Source organism: Ischnura elegans, chromosome 1 (assembly GCF_921293095.1).
Source record: "Ischnura elegans chromosome 1, ioIscEleg1.1, whole genome shotgun sequence".
Lineage (NCBI taxonomy): Eukaryota > Metazoa > Arthropoda > Insecta > Odonata > Coenagrionidae > Ischnura > Ischnura elegans.
The window spans coordinates 103801282-103822902 of record NC_060246.1 but is presented as its reverse complement, the minus strand read 5'-3'; the positions used below and the strand labels follow the sequence as shown (position 1 = coordinate 103822902).

General features: G+C 37.8%; 1 protein-coding gene across 2 annotated transcripts in view; it reads left to right on the top strand.

Moving 5' to 3' along the window:
• The window catches only part of LOC124167545, a 97183-nt gene that overhangs the window by 36042 nt on the left and 39520 nt on the right, over nucleotides 1-21621 (top strand). For both annotated transcript variants that reach the window (XM_046545503.1, XM_046545512.1), the window contains 7 exons: nucleotides 4380-4497; nucleotides 4902-4981; nucleotides 6366-6430; nucleotides 9057-9144; nucleotides 9659-9929; nucleotides 16335-16469; nucleotides 16558-19801. In XM_046545503.1, coding sequence (XP_046401459.1) covers nucleotides 4380-4497; nucleotides 4902-4981; nucleotides 6366-6430; nucleotides 9057-9144; nucleotides 9659-9929; nucleotides 16335-16469; nucleotides 16558-19801 — 4001 coding nt within the window. The remainder of the gene's footprint in view (nucleotides 1-4379; nucleotides 4498-4901; nucleotides 4982-6365; nucleotides 6431-9056; nucleotides 9145-9658; nucleotides 9930-16334; nucleotides 16470-16557; nucleotides 19802-21621) is intronic.

The following is a 21621-nucleotide window of genomic DNA, read 5'->3' as shown; positions in this document are numbered from 1 at the left end:
CTAGACCTCACAATTCCTATGCGAAAAAATTTTAGCGTATCATATCTGGGGCATTTTTACCATGGGAATGCCAAACTATGGCATAAATACGAGTTCCTGTTTTCATCGAAGACAATAGCAACAGTGACGTAAATCCTTCTCCATTTCTGTATCTTCCCGCATTTGCTTTTCGGCTTTGCTATGGGGTGCGGTCCAATGAATGCTACTTCCGCTACCAGACGCTACAGATGGCGCTCCGGAGCACCGTCTACTTCGCTACGAGAATTTCTTTTCGGACCGGTCAGGAGCGAAATCCAAAATGGCGGAAATGAACGAGGACGTGCAAACTGGGATTATGAAATGGAAGAGATGGTTTTAATTGCGAATTGAGGCGGGTGGGTGTCGCCTGGGCATCATCATCGCTGAAACATCATCGCAGTAACAGGAACCAAAGTTATTGTGAACATTGCTCTCTTGGACATTTTCGTGGAAATGTCTCCGATGCTAAAATTTGCTAAAACTGTAATTGCAATTAACAATTTACACACCGTTTTACACTTTGTATAGACTGACTGTATTACCGCCCACGAAACGAACAACCTACAACGCCTGCCACTTCGCCTTTATTCTCGCGCGAAATTTAAAAGACTTGACGTTATCGCGAAGCGAAGATTCAATAAACGAATGGCGATCTCAAAATTTTTGTGACTATAAACAGGGTGACGTAGAACGAGGACTCATTGTATCCTCGTAACTGAGCTTCTCGGTAGTTGATGCGGCATTATTTTTCCAAAAACGGGATATCAGGTTATTATCAGTTATCAATTTACGAGTTACACTATAAGTCACACTTGTCAGAGTTACTGATGGAGGGATTTCTTCTCAGGATGTTTTGTTTCTCCCTACTAACAATCGGCATTCATCTGCTCATCTGGTGTCATAAAGTACTAGTATTCCTGTAATTAGCTAAAATCTTGTTTGAATCCGATACCGAAAATCATAATTATGTACAAGGAAAAAATATATCCTGTTTCCTGGGCAACCTAGCCAAACATTCCAGCATTGATCGTTTTCCCGCATTCATTGTTTTTTTCGTCCATCCCCCTGAAAAACGAAAGATCGAGGTTCCACTGTAATTGAAAACGAAGACCAAGCAGAGATATGGAAGGAATACCTGGAGGAATTATACTATGGAAGCAAACTTAGCTCAAAAATTATCGAAGAGGAAAGTGAAGCTGAAAAGGATGACATTGGAGCGAGCATCTTAAGATCGGAATTTGATGCTGCTGTGAGATACCTGCAAAAGAATAAGGCCCCAGGAATGGATGACATTCCAGCAGAGCTAATAAAAAATGCAGGAGATAAGGTCTTAACTCGACTGTATAAAACTATCTGCGATATGTACTCAACAGAAGATAAACCTAGCAGTGATAGTCGAGTCAGAGGAGGATTTGAAGAAGACTAATGACAAATATGGAAAGGAAAATGGCCAGATATCAAGTGAAAATCAGCAAAAAGGACACTAAGATATTAGTTTGCAGCAAAAGAGAGGAGGCTAAGATAAAGATTAACTGAGGAAAGCTTAAGCTTGAAGAGGTGAAAGAGTTTTCTTACTTGGGAAGCCAAATTACCAACGATGGACGAAGCTAGAAAAAATAGTCAGTAGAAGTCAGTCAGTCAGTGGAGTATGATTCTCTATGGAAGCGAGGCTTGGACGTTGACTGCAGCAGAGAAGACAAGAGTGGAAGCATTCGAAATGCGGTGCTACCAAAGAATTATGAAGATAAAATGGATTGACTGTTAGTAACGAGGAAGTGCTGAGAAGAGTGGGAGAAAAGAGAAGCCTCCTAAAAACCTTAATCAAAAGACGGGACAACTTAGTTGACCACATTTTGAGGCACGATGGCCTGATGAAGACTACAGTAGAAGCACAAGTGGAAGAGAAGAAGGGCAAGGGACAGCCCTGAATGAGTTACATAGGACAGGTTACAAAGGATGTAAAAGAGAATAAATGCTTCGCTATTAAAAGGTTAGCAGATAGGGGAAAGAAATGGAGAGCTGTCTCAAACCAATCTTAGGATTGTTGACTAATGATGATGATGAAACACACCTCCCTTCCAAAAAAGAAGGAAGTGCATCCATGTGAAACTCCTTGGCTGCTGCGATGCAATTGAAGGTTGAATCCTCCCGAATGCAGTAAGTCCTCGACAAACGAACAAGATTTGATCAGAGGCCTTGTTTGTAAGTTGATAAATCTATGTAAGTAATTGAAAAGTGTGGTTATCTTGCACAATACAACACTGCAGTAAAATGTTGCATAATCACGATTCTGACGAACTGATCTAGCTGTGCATGTGATGTGGATGGAGCCAAATAAAATGCGCTGTCCGTGGAAAGGAAGAAGGGGCAAAATGCTGAACAGTTACTGATTTCACAACCGATTTAATTGACACTGTTCAGACTGTGCCCGAAGTGCAAGTTCATCGCATGCCAAATGCCACACTGTCGCATTGGCCAACTTCAAAGGTGCCAAATTTGAAAGTTATGGCACGCTTGAATTTTTCGTATGTTTATATCTCTGGAAGTTCAGAAATAGAATGTTCGTAAGAAGAGGACATACTGATTGTAATTTACTGGTGGGTCACCATGATTCCACAGGAATGAAGTGTATTATATAATGTTTCGTGGATACTGAAGTATCTCCCACTGGAGTATGAATTATAATTCATGCTCTTGGGCACAGTGCATGAAGAGAACTCAAAGTAGTAAAGTCGTAGTGCAATGATAATGACGTAGTGTAGTTAATGTCCACCTTGAAAAATGCTGTGAGTGTTTTGCTTATTCGTGGAACTTCTTATAAAGTTCTCTTTATATAGCCCCTGACTGAACTGGAACTGAGGTTTGTAATTTCATAATAACGAAAGTTTTGTGATAACGTTTCTTTTACTATAGATTGGATAAGTCTTTTTGTCGGGGCCAACAATTTGCTTCATTAAACGAGAACTTCGTTATAACATTGTGCATATTAGCGAGAGTCGATCGTATTAAGCCAGGCACAGAAAAAATAAGTCACTTCCGATGAATATATATGTATATATGTGTGCATCTTATTTTTTCTTGTTAGATTTTTTGATTTTTATTTGTGATTTTTGTATTCTACCTACCAGGAGTACTAAGTTTGCCAAAATACTTCATTATTAATTATGTCTGTTTAAGCTTCATTCATTTTTTCTCTGAGATGTATTCACGTGGGAGTAATGTTGAAAGTCAATGCAAAGTGAGTCAATGCAAGTAATGCAGATATCATGAGGTTCAAACGTCATCAACATGGCATCGCTGGAGAAATGCGTTTTTGGTCCAGAATTCAAGTTGAAACCTCAAACTGCTCTAGAGGCAAAATTATCGAGTGCTCAATGGTTAAATTTGTTGAGAGCCTTCATTACATCCATTGCATCACAAATGAAACATAATATTTGGCAGTGTAATCCCTTCTATTTGCTGGATTTGGGGTGTTGGCAGGATCAGGGAATTCCTGATTTAGAGTGCAATTGGACAAAAGGATAATTTGAGGAGAGTTCAGTAGGTAATGCAATACTTCCCCACCCTCTCTCCCCCTCCCCCGCTCCGGAAAAAGGGGTTGTTTAATTCAGCCTATTTTTTATTCCCCAATCTTTTAGCTACACAACACAATTTTTCAACATAATATCCATTCAACATCATCCCTGTAGCGGCGTTGATGAAAAATGCGTTGCCCAACGACTTATGGTGCTTTTGCCGCGACCAGATCACTGAAGACATGCTGCAAGCGCCTATGAATATCTGAGATACCCTGGTTTTCCACCAAAAGAAACTCAATCACTGCTGGTTTTTGGAATGCACCTCTGTCACAGACGCCATTTTAACAGCTCCGTAGAGCATGTAGAGAACTCAATGGAACTTTTATGAGACAAAGGGGAAATATTTGAAAATGTACCACAAGAAATGCCAAGTTTTTTCAACCAAAATTGGAGGTGAAAAAAAAATATGTTGCATTACTTATTGAACTCACCTCGTAGAATGGAGAGCTGTTCAAACCATTCTTAGGATTGATGACTGTTCACTGAATGTGAACATAGGTAGATAAGTCTATGATTAATTATATTTGGTGGTTCGATGCTATTAAGTTTACAACAAAAAGCACTGTACAATTGCAGCCTTCATGTGCTAATAGGATTTTTGGGTTGTTCTTTGGTTACATTGTTGAGCACAGTGGTGGTGACTGTGATTATCAAGAACGAGTGTTGTTGAAATTAATTTGATTGCAAGGGGTTTTTTGTAGTCATTAAACTTGGATACTAAATTATTTTTGTATGAATTATAATGTTTTACATTTTATATTGATTAATTTTATATTTTTTCAGGAATGTGACGCCTAATGTTAAGGATTGCTATACAAAGCCAAACCGTGCTGCCAAACTGAAGAAAAGCATGAATGATACCTTGATTTTCTTTCACCTGTTCTATCAGGAAATTAAGGAGGTATGTCTTTAGTCCTTGGTATTTTATATTTAATTTTAGTGCGTAAAAAAGATTTTGGGATAGTGAAAGGCTCGGTGAAAATGTGGAGCCTTCATTAGTGTCTTGTAATGTAAACCAATAAAGGAACTCTTAAAAATGACCCTTTTTTTGCCTATGAAATAAACCTGTGCTTGCAAGGAAGACCGTAGTGGATTTAAGTCCTTCTAAATGGCTAGGAATCAGTGTATCCTTATAATATACTTTTTTAAATAGAAAAAAAGTGAGGTGCGTGCTGCATGAGTTTATGCTGTTTATGTATTAGTCAGAGGTTTAAACAGCCTGGATGTGGATTTGTTTCGAATGGAATGGATTAATGTTCATGTAGTTACATACCCTGTTGTTACTTTCTTTTATGTCTTTTTCAGACCCTGGAGCATTCATTCTACCTAGAAAAAATGACAGCCTTAGTGTCTATGTTCATGGACATGGAAATCAAAGCATCTTTGTAAGTAGAAAAATGGCTTACATTAAATTCTTGAATTATCTACTTCTACCTATGGTTATATATTTTCACTTTAGTGATGAAATACTATTAAAATTTGGACTGTGCTTGTCTAACTGTGAGTACATAATTTATTGATGATATTAATGGGAAATGATCTAACCCAATTTCATGAGTTAAGATGAATAAACTATTGTTGATTATACTGAAATATGCATACCTTAAGATGATGTTAATGGCAAATGAATCTCCATAAGAGCCTGTGCTGACAACATAATGAAGAAACAACTGTAGTTTTTCAAAGCTATTATTATTTGCTCTATTTTTCCTTTGTTTTGTGAACTTCTATGAGCTCCCGTGATGACATTGTATACTATATTCCATAAGGCCGCTTTACATGGTGAATTTTCATTTGAATGATCTTGCGAATGAAATCATTCGCGTGATCGATTGAAACACCCACTTTACACGGTGAATGATTTCAGCAAATTTCCGGTGCAGAAACGATGCAAACTGGTGTGACTATCAATAATGCATAATGATTATAACATTTTTTCCGACCACATGCAGATTTTTTAAAGCCTCTGGAATGGCTATCAGAAGTCTTTACGGTTTTGATTTAGTAAATTAGAAAGTAAGTGAAAACATAATTTGGGGAAGAACTGGAAGATGTTTCTCGCTCATAAAAATCCTACTCTTTGGAGACGAAATATTTAAAGTTCCTCATTGACACTGAAGTGCCCAGCTCCTCAACCCTTGCATAAAATATACTGGAAATTAGCATAGATCAAAGGCTCTGCAAGGGTGAAGGCCAGTCGAATAAGAGTTTTTATGTTTGGGGTCCCATCGGGTGCACAGCCTCCACAAAGCAGTTGAACAAAGGTCATTCCTAGAAAAGAAAAAAAGGAAGGGGCCTGCTCTATTTCCGAAGGGGTACACCTTAGCATCCGTCTCCTTTCTACCATAAAGTTGGCTCAATGTTATCTCAGTGTTTGCTTCCTCCTAATTTCCATAATCAAAAATAAGTCTGCAGGGATAGAAATGCTCTCAAAAGATCTTTGGGAAATTATGCAAAGCAAATTAGAACATGTTAATATGCTCTAACATGAATTTGAATAACGGAAATTTCCATTTTACATGGTGGGTGATGGTTATTTGCAATTCATTCGAATGAAAATTCATGGTGTAAAACGGCCCTAATGAGGATCAGTAAAGATAATATAATCTGAAGACAAATTGAGTTTAAGCTCATATGCTTGCTTTCCCATCATTGTACTTTGCTTTTTTAGTTGATAGATGTTAGTTAAAGTTACTGTATTGTTTATAGTTTTACCTATTAAGATTGTTTGATGCGTATGTGTTAAAAGTGGATACTCTCTCTTTTCAGGCGGGGTAAAGAGAGTCATAAAAAGGTGGCATCAAGGTTAACCTCGTCCCTGTATATATTTCTGGGTGAGTTTTTAAATATTTGCCGATCTTTATTTTTGGAAACAGAATTTTTATTGGACATGGATTCCAAATTCTCAATTTTTTTGTTACTACCACATCGCTTGCTGTATAGTAAAAGCCAACTATATCACCAGCCTTACTGCCATTGTCTTCAGGTGGAAGATGCCAGCTGTCAGGGCTATCTCAATCGATTCACAGACAAGTTTGAGATAATATATACCATCTTTCTCTATGATTCTGGCATAGTCAAATTTCACATCATGTCCCAGAGTGCAGGCATGCTCCAATATGGCTGGCAACTAAAAGTGTCTATTTTTTATGGCTCTTAGGATGCTGTTGCATTAATGCTTTCAATGAACAGCTAGGCTTGCCAATATTGTTTTTCAACATGAGCAAGACTCGTTATGAACTCGTTATTCATTTAGTTCATAGTGAATTTTGTCTTTGGGGGTGGGTGCACTAATTTTTGTTGCACATGACAAGTACACAGTTTGACTCTTCCAAGAGATTAAACAACCACTGGGGGAATCTCACCGCCATATGATAATAACTACATCAAAAGTAACTACGTTGCAGATTTCACAAAACCAACCTTGGCCCGTCATCAGCCCATGCCTCAGGCATTTTTTTTTTCCTTTCCAAGACCACACACACAATAAATCATTACCTTCAAAGGAAAATATCAAGTTACACAAGAGCAATGGAAACGTGTTTCATCCCTACCCCATCTCACCAACTGACCTTTATAAGCCTACCTGCTTCAATCCTCTGTTTCTGGAGGCCAAATGTTAGGTGAGTCACCTACTGTGCTCAAAGGTGTCTTGATAGCTTTGGGTTATTGGATGACATACAAGAAATTCAAAAAGTATTAGATCAAATGCAACCAATTTCTGAGAGTACTTAAGTTTTTTAAGCTCTAATTGATTGACACCAAACTTCCTAGTTACAACAAGATTATACCAATATTCAGCGTTGTCCAAAAAGTATAATTTAAAATAAACAAGCATAGCATGAGCACACTCACACAAGACGAGATGGACTGGAAACGTGAGCGGCCTATATCACTTACAAGGAGAGCCACATATCTTGCTCCGCCTTTTTCAATGTCGTATATTTTATGGCAGTCGGAATGGCAAACACATCATTGAACTGGTAGTAGTTCCATTGAATGGGCTTTAGTTAGGCTGTAATTAATTAATATTAATGCGGTACTTTCAAGATGCCTTATAATTTCGTAAAATTACAGCGCACAAGTCAAGAGTTGTGTTGGTCTAGTGGTCAGCGTCGTCAGGTTAACGTGGAGACCTGCGTTTGCAACCCGGTCTCCTCAATTTTTTCTTTCCTTGATTTCTTCATTTTTTCCCCTGTTTTGATGTAATTTCAATTACAGCAAGAATACTAAACAAGAAAGGGTTAGTGTTCCCCCGAACTTTAATGTTTTGTGTAGCTTATACTGATCAATTTTCAAATAAAAAATGAAAACAGCTTTTTCCGAGACCACTTATAACTAAAGCTGGAGGTGAGCAGCGGCATGCATAAAAATGTTATTAAGAAGCACACAAAAAGGATAAAAATTACCTTGTCACTCAAACACTATTGTAATTCACATTGCTGAAAAAGGAGTTTACTTGCAATTAAGCTTATATTATTTCATTAAATAAATAGTCAGAAATAAAAGTCTGTTATTTCAAATCAATGATTTAAGCCGCATAAGAAAGTACCCCATGAAAATTAATTAATTACAGCAAAACCTAGGCCCACTCAATGGAACCACTACCAGTTCAGTGATGTGTTCGCCATTCCAAATGCCATAAAAAACATGACATTGAAAAAGGTGGAGCTAGGTACGTGGTCTCTCCTTGTTAGCAGGCCCTGCTTCACTTTGAAGGCAACGACGTCACAAAATATCAAGATATTATGTGTTCACCCTTGACGTAGCGTTCGTAGCCTTGTTGCTTGAAAGATGGAGGGAGCATTTTCCTTCCCCTCCGCCTCTTCTTTTCACACTTGTGCCGTCCCCCCTTATCTCGCCTGCTGCTGCCCAGTCTTTTCTCGCCTCCCTCTTTAAGTGGCCATTTTTCCGCAAGATTAAGTGCACTCCACATCAGTCTCATCACTAGCCTTCTCTTTATAATCCTTCCAAGCAATCCCCTCATCAGCTCATTCTTATTCATGAATGCCTCCTTCTTGAATTTGACATGGATCTTCATGGAGCAATGCCACCATTTCAATGTCTTCAAAGGTTTTTGGTCTTCCTTCACGTGGACGGTCGTCAACATTGAAATGACCGTCTTTGAAGCGACATAACCAATCACGGCACATTGTTTAAACCTTCATTAACTGGTAAAATACTTGATACTGTATGGAATACTGGAATAATCATGGGTCTTTTGGTGGTATGTTACCTCTCTCTTATCATGTCATACTTACTGTATGTGGTACTCGCAATACCAGGCTTCTTGAGTAAATACTTAGTTTTTTAGTGAATACATGAATAGCTAATCATGTGTATGGCATTATTTATGGTTATGATAAATCATTAGTTTTATAAGCTAGGAATGCATGGAAGTTTTTTTTTTTATTCTCTATTTGTATTTCATCATTTCTGCAAATTATGTCTTTATTTCAGATAACTCAGAGGATCATATGCTTGATGCCATTCTTATGACAAAATTTATCACCAAGAATTACCGTGAAGTTTGCCACCCTTTGTTGTGGTGAGTACTATTACAAAAAAAACCGATTTTGAAGCTCTAAGCTATTTTGACATTTTTGGGTATTGATAGAGGGGCCAAAGTATAGGTACAGCGTAAAATTATAGCATGCAAAATGCAGAGTTGGTGATGGATTTACCTCATGTTAGGCACACCAGCTGGAGTTAAGCATTGCTAACTTCTAAGTAGCTTTTTTTTTGTCTCACAGATAATTTACTGAGCCTAAAAATATTTCTGTGATCTTCGTTGTGTAGAGAAAAGACTTGGCCGTGGTACCGAGTGCACATAAGAAAATAATATAAGTATCATTAAAATTTCTTGAATGTTTCAATTGTGGTGATGATCTTTTGATATTCTTTACCTCTTCTCGTGTTCTTGAACAGAAAATAATTACATAAACAGATAGTGCTATGTCATTGTTGTTTAGAATACTATTAAGTATTGGTGCTCAAACTAAACTTTGTGTGACTTCTTTGTGTGTTTCAATCAACTGCAATATGTATCTCTTTTTATTCAGGAAACTTCTAAACAACTTAAGCACCTACCCAATGCATGAGATGCTATATGTGAGGTGTTTGTTGGCTTTTAAAAGGTGGAAAAATATTTTTCGTGATGTTGAGGAAAGGAAGCGAATTAACAAAACAGCTTTGCAGAAATTGCATACTCCACCACATTTAATGGAAAGCATCAAGGCAATGGACAATGTATTGCCTAGAATTCCAAAAACTAAGAAGAACATCACATTATTTTTAATGCAATCAAATTTTAACGTGAAAAATGCGTGTCAAGTAAGTAGTGTTATTAGTATATGTTATATTTTTCACTTCCAGTGCCTTGGTAGAGAAATCCTGGATTTATGATGTATGAAGTGCTTAGGGTCCCTCAGTATATGCAATAAATGCATTATTTTTCCATCGCATTTCCTCCTTTATGAAGTGAGATGCAATGCCAGTGAAGACAGCAATGTAGGGTTCATTTTTGTTAATATCTGATCAAGTTGAAATTTTTTGGACCTTTTAATGCTGCGTATTAGACTTTAATGAATCGTTTCATAAATAATTTCTGCACTCTTGCTAGGCTGTGACCCAATTTCGCCTCCTTTTCCATTTTTGAAGGTGGGTAATTTTTTGTGACTACAGTAATGCCTTGTTAGTGTAATTCAAGGGACCCAATTATTAGTGAATTTCCAAGGCAAAAACTGAATTAGAAAAGCTGAAAGTTCTTACTTAAATTCTCTTTGGTTTTAGCTCAAAAATTAATTAATTAATTTCTTCTTTTAATTAATTAGTAATACTTTAATTAATTTAATACTGTAATTAATTAATTAAAGTAGTGTCCCCACTCTGTCCTCAATATCTCCCAGGATAAAAGTATGGGGGAATATATTGAAGTGCAAGTGATTCTTTTTTTTTCCTGGGTCGATTACTTAAAATTTTTGGTGGGAACTACATTCAGGAAAGTTATGAAATTCAGAGGAATGTGGTAAGTAACATTAATACTAGTTATGTTAATTTAAGTTTCACTCACCCATTTCCTGTTAAATCTGTTTTCTTTTAATAGTTTCCTTATATATCACATTACTTACAATTTGTTCTGAATCTTTTAGCTGCAGCTATCAGAATAATTCTCTTGTGAACCATTATTTCACTATAAAACTGTGTTCTGATTGTTCTCTCTGATTGAAATTGATAAGAGGTTGATTGCTTTTTAATATTCTTCCTTGTTTAATTCAATTGATGCAGGCCAAGTGAGATCATTTTTGTTAACTTAATTGTATGTATTCACCACTATCAGAATATCCATATCACTAAATTCTTCTGCAACATTGTTGGAACTTTCCTATCCATGTCTTGATTTCGTAGCCATTGAATATAATATCCAATCCTGATGAGGCCTTGGGACTGCTGTATTCATTGGTTCAGGAACACCTTGAAGAAATTTGTCGGATCATGAGCAACCTAGGCCAGATCCAGAATTTGATCTGGGGGGATGTCACAATAGTACCCCATAAACACACATCAAAACAAATGCAATGATAACATATGAAAAAATCATGCCTTATGTTATTAAAATAATCATTACACAATGTTAGATTGGAATTTAGTTGCGATAGCTGTGTTGGCCGATGGACTTAAGGGTCCTTTGTGCCAAATTGATAAATCTTCTTCTGTTTTAATGTCTGCAATGGAAGGTTGCCACCTTTGATGGCAGGCAAAAACTCATTATGACTGATTGTTAGCCACCATAAACTCTCTTAACTATTCTTAGCATCCAGAAATAAAGATTAAAAAACAAATAGTATTAAAAATTTAAAAACAATGTTTTTCTCGCTAACTAAAGAGATGAAAATAAATTTCTCTGTCTATATCTGAGTCTCGTTATGAATAGTTACCCAAATGGTGACATACTTTATGACAATTTACGACCAAAATGAAAAACTTTGGGCGCATAAAGTTGGGATCATGGAATCTTCGGAATGAGTACTTTCTCATCTTTGAATTTTCCTTTGAGTATAGTCCCGTGAATCACATTCATTATCAGTTTTTTTTAAATCACCAAACGCGTTCCGTTTGATAGTTTTTGTTAGTTTAGGTTTCGAATGATCATGAACACAGAGCCTACCTTAAGCTGTAAATCGTGCCGCGGTAAGCTAGTTATGTCCAAGGACTTTAAATATTCAGATTGGTAGTTGGTGACTTCGTCTTTATTTAACAGTTAAAAGATTTGAATTCATGCAGAGTATTTGATCCTGATTTACCTTTTTTAGTCATCCACATCTTCGTGCTAGGCCGTCAAAATTTCTCGCTCAATCAACCATTTGTGATTTTTGTGGTGATCAATCATATTCGGGAACACTTTGTTGATGAGCTTCCAATGAAACTAATTAGCAAATATCCCGCTGTTTTGTAGTCATCCACAGTCAAATTGATGCTGTTTTGTAGTCATCCATATATAATGTATGGCCAGCATCAAGGTGGCCCTCAGATTATTTACAGCAGTGTCAACGTGGCCTCGGCCTCCTACATCAGCATCTATAGATCCTGTGTAAACGTTAAATCTGAAAACTAAACCGGAATGTTCCGTTAGCACATAAATTTCGATTCCCTATTTATGTTTCTTCCCCTTCAAAAACATTCGAAAAACAAGTCGCCCCCTCCAGAGAAGCATAGACTCATCGTTGCAGAGTTTTTGTGTCGGAGTCACGGCATTAGTTATGGAGTCATGAAAGAAGTCGATTGGGGGGCAAATTTTATATAGTCAGTCATTTGTCTGAGGCTGACCAGGTTCTGGGTTTTCGGCAAATCGCAAAAATTTCAAAATACTCGAGAACCTGTCATGGCGCATGCATCCCCGAAAGCAGGGAAAGTTAAATATGAAGTCCCTGCTCCAAAAGTCAGCTATCCTGTTCAATGGAATTGTTCCCATGTGATACAGGACGCCTAGGAAAACAAGGAATTCTTCTCTTTCGTCGACGGCTTCCATTTAACAATCGTTGCTTTTGAGGCTACATTGTGCGCCTTCTGCTCGTCAGTATATCTATTTGTCTCTCTCTTTGTCAATTCAAGAATACTGTCAGACAGTAAAAGGTTAAACAAGTTGGGAGGTTGGTCTCCTTGAGGCGAAGCATTCATACCAGGGGTCTTGGAAATTGGAATGGGGGTCTTTTGCTGGTCTGTCAGAAGGTGTATGTGGTCTCTCTCAGTCTGGCAGTGGTGGTTTCAAAGAGGTGCTTGGGAGGCCTGATTCTGGCAACAGTAACACATTACCCTGCAAGGGATCCCCATCCTCCTTTGATTCATTGTCATCGCTCCTGCTCCACACAGTGTCACCGGAGAAGTCACTACCTTCATCCTCATCAGTCCCACTACCATCATCTTCCTTTTCTAGGAGCCTCCAAAGTTCCTTTGAGGAGATCATAACTCCAGAAGTTCCCATTCTCTTGGACTTCGGTGGAGGAATGTCCTCCGGAATAGCCTGAGGGACAGGAGATTGCAGGGGACTGACTAGGGACGCCAAGGGTTGAGGACTCTCCCTCAGGGTGGATTGCTCCACTCTTTTTTTTCATCATCGTCTTTTAACCATTCTGAGATATGATAAATGGAAGCTTTTCATACTCATATAGTACAATGACATACTTTTATGGATTTTATAAAACATTTTGGACAATGATCATTTTCCACTATTTGTAAGATCTTGATAAAAACAAAAAGACTTGATTTTAGTACCATTTGGTTCAGTGATGAACGGATAAATTAGGGAACATAGCAAAATAATCTTTGTTTACTTTTATGAAACTATGGCGCGTTTGGTGTCATTTTCCATGATTTTAAAAAATGTTTCTGAATATGGTAAATGTAATTTAAATATTTATGATATTAATTAGTAAACCTTCGAGTGTGTATTGCTATGCTATTAAATGCTGAAGAATAACTCTATTTTGCATTCTGTTTAACTGATATTCACTCTCGCTCAATTTTTTCCGAGATCTTGATAAAAAAAATCTGACCCTAAATCAGCGGAATTACGGCATTAATGCTAAGATACACTGGGCTTGTTATTTCCGTTAGTATCCCCTTCGTAAAACAGAAGCGATCACACATAGCTCCATTCACAGGAGCACCATGTTCCTGTTTTCCAAGCCTCACGCGACCGTGCTCCTTGATCACAGATACAAGTCGCACAACTGTTGCAACCTGGGCAACTTGTGTGAGAAGCGACTACGTGGTGTGGTGCCTAACAGTGTTGTTTTTGAAGTTGAACAATGGTTTTGAAGCATTTGTGCAAACCACTTTTCTGTATCCATGATCTCGCCACGGATGAGGGTGTCTTCAAAGTTAGGCGTTACGTCGACGCCTCGAGAGCTCCCACCCCGCTAGCAAATTTTGCCCTTCACAGATCTGCATTGCGAAAACAAATGACAGGCAATAAGCGTCAGCTCCTAAAAATCGGCCCAGGAGCATATCATCTTATGATTTCGAGCCAAACGCTCAATACATATGTTGTTTTGTGCATTTTTACGCAATTTCATTTCTTAAAATATTCTTCTTAACTACAAATAGCAATGGAAGTTAATATGGCGACCATAAAGTCGATAATAATGTATGTAATGACGGCCCTTGCCTATTATGACCTTTAAATTTTCTTTCCTAACTCGTAATATACAAAAAATAGCAAATTTCATACACTCAGTGAACATGAGTAACGTGGAATGATATCAGGAATATTTATCTATGGTAACTGTTGTTCAAACAGATCGTCCCGGACATGTTATGTGAATAGCTTCAACTGAGAAGATCATGGGTGCACAATTATTGTACATGAATTGGAATTTAAATGACCGTAGTCACCAACAAGGAGCTATCACACTGTATTTAGCTTGTGATACCATTTACTAGTATGTGTTAAGCTAATCTATGCTCCTCAGTGATTATAATATAATTTAGGGTTAATATTTGTCATATGTTTAGGAAAGATACGAAATATCTGTACTTAATACTTAAAATAATGGTAAATAATGAAATCTTAGCATTTGTCACTCCCATTAGAACTAATCTGGCATATTTGTATACCTAAACTTTCTATAAATAAACACCAATTTGAAATCATCGGCGTCCTGACACCTTCGCACAGAGAAAATGCGACAGTTTCAATTTTTCTGCGTCGACACAGCGAGTTGGCGACATGACGTCATCAATCCTCAAAGACGGGCTCTGATTGGCTCACGAGCCACGGCGTCAATGCAACGCTGAACTGTGAAGGCACCCTGAGTGGTTTTCAAAACCAGGACTTACATGGAGCATTAATAATACGAGTACAGCCATGTTATCGCTGCTAAAAATATTGCAAATTGGCGAAGAAAGCAAACCTCACAAGTATCTCTCTTTTAGTTTTCCTCAGTTCCCAGCCAGGATTCAGCTGTCTCCTGGGTGTTTCATTTTTCTTGTAGTTTCTTGGAGCTAAAGACAATCACTTTTTAAATTTTAATAACAGAATAACTGCATAAATAATGAAATATTGTTTGTTTTACGTAAATTATGAACATTACAAGACATTTAAATGAAAGTTTGCATTATCCGTGTTTTCCGATTATTCGTGCCGTCTCTCCCCATCATTAGCCTGGATAATCCGGAGTGTACTGTATGTATATGTAGCATATATATCAATACACAAAAAGCTAAATAAGAGGCAAATCGCACACATTTACAACAGATAATGAAATAGTAAAAGAAAAGATAATGTATACATACTTCCAATTGAAAGCGTCTTCGATCGTAAGAATCACAAAAACAAGAAAAATTGACCTTCCTCAAGCAATGGTAGAAGTGTAACAGACGACTGTGAGCCCACTAGAGCCCCTCCGAACGACTTGGATGTAGTGGTACCGGTATAAAAGCCGCTGGGGAGGGGACAAGAATTCATGTCGTGTCGCCCTTTAGCTAGGATTCCGTGGAGGAGAATTCATGTCCAGCTGCGCGGAAAGGGTTAAAGAACATGTGACATCCTGGCAATCTTAAAATCTCATTTGGGTAGGATTATTATAAAGTCATAATTCCATAGTCTTTTGCAGGAAAACCTCTATTATCCATATCTCTATTTAAAGTTATCTCCAATTAAACACATAAGTGATTTGTTTGTGGCCATTTTTTCATGTGAACAATGCTCATCTGCTTTACATTTTTGTTAATTTTGAACTCTCTTCGGCAGACTCTTCAAAATTGTTTTATAAAAGTTAATGTTTCTGCAGCTATTATCTCTAATCGTTTTTTTCAAGGCATTAATTTAGCTGTTGTTTCTTAATTTCAAAGTTCAGGTAGTTTCAAAATGGTCATTCTTCTGAGATCCCATGTTTTCTTTACCGTATTTTTAGTGGTGAGTTTAATACTTAGTTTCTTTCTTATACTGTCTTTAGAAATTATTTTGCTTGTTAAAACAATCTCAATGTGGTAATTAGGGACTATTATTGAAGTTTTTTTTTAATTTTCTTTATCTATGAACGTTTCATTTGAAGATGTGGTTTTATTTTTATCTACCTTCTTACCAATTTATTAATGTATTTTTGATAATCTTTCATGGTAATTTTGGGTGAAATGTTGGCAGACTTCTTCAATTTTCTTGGTATTGCCTTTAAGCTATGTTATTTTTTTAGGTTTTTACAATTTGTATTATTTTTAATTTTCTACTTTTATTTGCAGGAATTTTTAAAGTCTTTGAAGAAACCACCTAAAGGTGCTTTTAATCAAGTTTTAGGTGTAGAAATTGATAAGCCACTATTCTTTGGTGGTCAGTCAGGTGATTCATCTCCTCAATTCACTGAAAAAGAAGATGAAGTAAGTTCTGTCCGCCATCTTGATTTTTGCTGCTGTACTTATCTTTATTTGAGTATATACCTTTAACAAATCGTTATTTAAATTCCAGAGTGACAGTGGTTGCAGCAATAACCTTATAAATGACATTTGGTCGAGTATATCCATTGTGGAGTCAAATACTCACCAAGCTAAAAGGTTGAATAATATAGCTGCTGAAAAGCCAAGTGTAGTGGACTCTGAAGAACTTCCGAAGAAGAAAAAGAAGAAGCTTGGGAAAAAGAAAGAAAAGAAGCAAAAAGTTGTGAAGAGTGTAGGAACCAAAAAGAAAAAGAAGTCCAGTGAAAAGTCTGGAAAACAGGCTAAAAAATTGAGTAAAGTAAAAGGTAAAGAAGGTAAAGAAGTGAAAAAGAAAAAGAAGAAAAAGGTAGCAACTAGTGGTGATCAAAGCCAGGTCAAAACAAAACAGGCAGCTTCACAGCAAGCTGAGGATAAGAGTCAGGCCAAGCTGGCAATACCCTTGCCTGTAAATGATGATAGCTCTCAAGTTACGGTGCGGTCTAAATCCCCTGTGGCAGAGGAGCATAGCCAGATGGGAGCTATAAAGGCTGACCAAGTTAAGGCAGTGGGAGAGGAGCATAGCCAGATAAAAGCTGTAAAGGCTGACCTTGTTAAGGCAGTGGGAGAGGAACATAGCCAGATGAGAGTTATTAAGGCTGACCACGTTAAGGCAATGGCAGAGGAAAATAGCCAGATAAGGGTTATAAAGGCTGACCATGTTAAGCCTGATTCTTCTGTAGATGAAGAACCTGAAGTTGCAAAGCTACTAAAGCAACCTACATCCATTCAGGAAGAAAAGCCCCCTTGTGAAGTTAGTGAGGCTTTGCCTCGGGTTGAAGTTGCTGATCATACATTAGAGGCCATTCCTAATGTGGGAAATAAGAGTGATAAATCTGTCAACCAACCTCCTGTCATTGAAGAGCCAAAAGTTAAAAATGCCAGAAAGAAAGTTTCTCAAGTAGAAGAATCTGATAAAGTCTCTTCAAATCAAATTCCCTCTGTGGTAGAAGAGGTTGGTTCAGGGAAGTCTTTAGCCTCTCTCCCTAAGGCTGATAGTACTCTTCAAGTAACATCTGATACAACAACTGAAGTGGCCATAGCGAAAACCACTCAGCTGGTAAACAAGCCAGATGAAAGTGAAAGTAAGACCAAGGCTGCTAAATTGGTTGCAGAAGATAGTAACCAAGCGAAGTTCCCTCAAACTCCACCTCAAGTTGATGAGTTAAAAGAAAGTAAAAGGGAGCAAACTCCTCCTTGTATGGAGGATTCAGACATGGTGGATATTAAGCAAGCATTCCTTCAGATAGGCGATAGTGATAATTTGAAATTGAAGCAAGCTATGCTTAAGATTGGGGAATATGATGAAATGAAGGTTCAAAAGGTCATGGAGCAAATTGAAGTCTCAGAAGGAAGGAAAATCAGGCAAGCCCTATGTCAATTTTCAGATTGCGACGGGAAAATTAGAGAGGCTAAAATAGAGCCTCAGCTTGAGATACCAAAAACTGAAAAGTGTGATAGTCCTCCTAGTGCACAAGTTCAAGAGTCAGACTTACTGAACACAGTCATTGAACCATTGGTTCCAAAGGTTAAAAAAGAAATAGTAAACAATTCAACAGTTGACTCCTCATTTGAAACTGATAACACAGCAGCATCAGAGGTTCTAAGTAGTAACGTGGATAACAGTTGCTTACCTTCTGAAAAGTCTGTGGATTATACGAAATCCCCCTCGCTCACAAAAGAGTCAATTTTAACTCCCAGTGAAATAAATGCCAAATGTGTGCAACCCGATGAGAGTGGAAATTCATTTGACAATGCAAGGCGAGACCTATTCTCTGTGGATAGTAATAAAGACCCACTGAGTGAAAGAGTTCTAGAGAGTCAGGTTTCTTCCTCTCCAATTATTTTGGAGGAAGGGAAGTTGACGGACCAAAAATCAAAGACTTTGGAGAATATCACTCCTGTTTCTGTTTATGCCGTTGTTGAAGTATGTGACTCTTCATTAAAACAGGAAGTATGTGACAATAGTGAAACAGTAGAAAATGAAACTCCAGATGCGAACAAAAATTCTCAGATGGATTCTTACTCAGATGTTGAAATTGTGGAAGACCTCAGGCCTCAGGGTTCCAAGTGTGATGTTCCAGCATCTGAGGATGAAATAGTCCTTAGTGATGATGGAGATTTACTAACACGGCAACCTCCTTTAGATAACATTTTTGCCACTGGCAATGAGGATTTGGTTATTGAAATGTTTGGGTGTTCAGAAAGGCAGTATTCATTGAGTAGAGATGTTCTCTCTGGAGAAAGTATTGAATTTGAAACTGACAATCCTCCTGTAAATGATGACCTTGAGCCAGAGCCTTCAGCTAACTTAAGTGGGTATGAAACTGGCATTGTTGATAATTACTACTCCAAAACTATAAAAGATGATAATCCCAGTTTATATGATTCTCGAAGCCTGTATAGAATTGATGAATGGATACATTATGATAGACACTTGAAGTCATATGAATTGGATAGGCCAGTCCTTCCTTCAGTGTGGATGGAGGAAGAGGAAGATGATGACATAACTGAAAGTGACATGTCAAAAAGTTTTGAATCGACGCCAAAAAGGGGGATGGGCAAAATGTCTTACCATGATGCTGTCATGTCTTATAGTCGTCAAAGAGAGCTTCGTGCTTCTACATCAGGGAGACACAATTCTCAGGGTTGTCTCATGATGAATTCCAGTGAAAGTGGGAGTGCAAGCACAGAGGCATCTCCACTTTTAACATCTAGTGCCAGTGGTTCAAGTAGTCCTCGTAGTGAAAGTGCAATAGATCCTGTGGAAAGTGTCCACGAAACTATGGATTCTTGTGATAACCTTACGAAAACCTCAGAACATGGTGTATCCAGTGAGCGTGTTCCTGATGTTTCTAGCATGAGTTATTATCACTCCAACTATCCTAAATCTCCTGATATAGCCTCTTGTACAAAAGATGTGGGCTATAATGCTCAAATAAGTTATACGCCTAAGATTGGTAGTCACCGTATGGACAATGCTCGTGTTGTTGTGGAACCTATGGAGCATAGGTTATTAAACCAAGCTATTAGCGATAGACTCACTGCCTCTTATTCAAGAGCGGAAACCTCCTCCAAAAGGAATATAAGTGAGACAAGTTCCCAGCATCCACCTTTGAAGAGGAGGAAATCTTCTAAGTCGCATCCAGAGCAATCAGTCGATTCTCGCTCTCCATCTGGAAAACGAGACACCGAGGAAGCAGGGAACTATGCAGCTCAAAGTAGGGCTACATTAAGAGGTATGTTATCGGTCCCTATGGGAGTAGAATTGGGAGGTAACGGTAAGTCCTCTCAGTATGATTCTACCCCTAAAGTAAATTCCACAGTTCCATCTGCACAATATGTGCAAGGTTCCTTTGTAAGTGCATCACAGACTTCAAACATTCCAGCAAGTGCTTATCCCTCCATTAGTACCAATATTGGACTTGGTGCTGGAACTGCTTTGCCCCCAATCTCAGATTTGTGGCGTTGTAGCTGTGCAGAGTGTAGTGTTGGCAGTGTCAATTTTGGCTCAAGCAACTTGAGCAAGACTAGTTACAGTCAAATAGAAAAGGCTTACAATCAATGTGAGAAAAGTTATGAATTGGGTGATAAAAATTTCAGTGAAAGTGATAAGAATTACTGTGAAAGTGATAAGAATTACTGTGAGAGTGATAAGAATTACAGTGTGGATAGTAAGGCAATTGGTCTTTCAGAAAAGAATTACTGTGTCTCTGAGAAAGACTCCAGATCAGCAGACAAAGGCTTTGATCTGACTGAGAAGACATATGGAGCAAATGACAGCAATTACAGCACAAGTAATAAAAATTGCAGTGAAAGTGAAAAGGCCTGTGTTGAAAGTCAAAATGCATATTCAGTTGAAACTGATGAGAGTGCAAATGAAAAGAAAGTTAGTGTGATTGATAAAACTTTTGGTGAGGATGATAAAAGTTATATACTTGATGAAAAATCCTATCCATACTATGAAAAAGTGCCTGGAACTTATCAAACTCCAAGTGAATGGAGATCTCAAAATGAAAAATTGTTGCAAAAGATTGAGCAGTCATTATCAACTCCCACGTATGATTTCAATTCTGATTCATCTCTTCCTCTGAAAAAGCGCTTAAAAGTATCAAAACTCTGTTATGAGCCAGCAGCCGACTCAAGCATGATTGATACCCAGCCAAAGACTAAGCTTGAAAGCTTCCCTTCTTATCCCACAGCTCCAATGATAAGTATAGCAGACATTGATTTTTCAAATAATGATTTTCTGAAGAAGTGGAATAGCTTATATTTGGCAAATAAAGCTAGTAAAAGTGTTATTGTGGATAACCGGGTGTGCAGTACCCCAAATAATATGCAAAGTTCATACTTAGGTAGTCAAAGTGCATCACATTCTATCTCTAATTCTAATTATGATGATACGCTGGTGAAAAATTTGCAGCGTAACCTGTATGCTCATTGTGGGCAGTGTGCTGAGGAAGCTGTCAGCAGTGTCTGTGATTCAGCCTTGTATGGCAATGCCAGTAATATTAGCCAATTGCATGGATCTAATTTAAATGTTTCAACCTGCATCACCACATCAACTTACAGTTGCAGTTCCTCTTTGGCAAATTACAGTGTTGCTTCTCTGTCCTCTCCTACTAGTTCCTCATCCATGCCGTCATGCTCCTCATCCTCCTCGTCAATGTATGGTTGTTCATCATCCTATAGTTGTAAGCCTTCTTCATATTCTGCTAAGCCATCATCATACAGTTCTCCATCCAATCCGTCTACATACACTTCCAGTCCTTCGACGTTCAAAGTTAACAGTAATGAGTACCATGGTCAGCATGCTCAAAGTTCTCAATGTTACCAAATCCCATCTAGTTCATATTATAAAGCACAGACAAGTTCACATCCCAATAATTCAAAGCAAGAGCTTTACAAATGTGATACCAAAAGTACTGTTGTGACCAATGTTAAAGTGAACCAAAGTGTTAGTAGTAAACAAACACAGGAGAGGAGAAAAGAGACTCCAGATAGTAGTTACCGAGAAAAGGTTGTTCACCCTGATGCATCAGGGCGTGTGAATAATGCT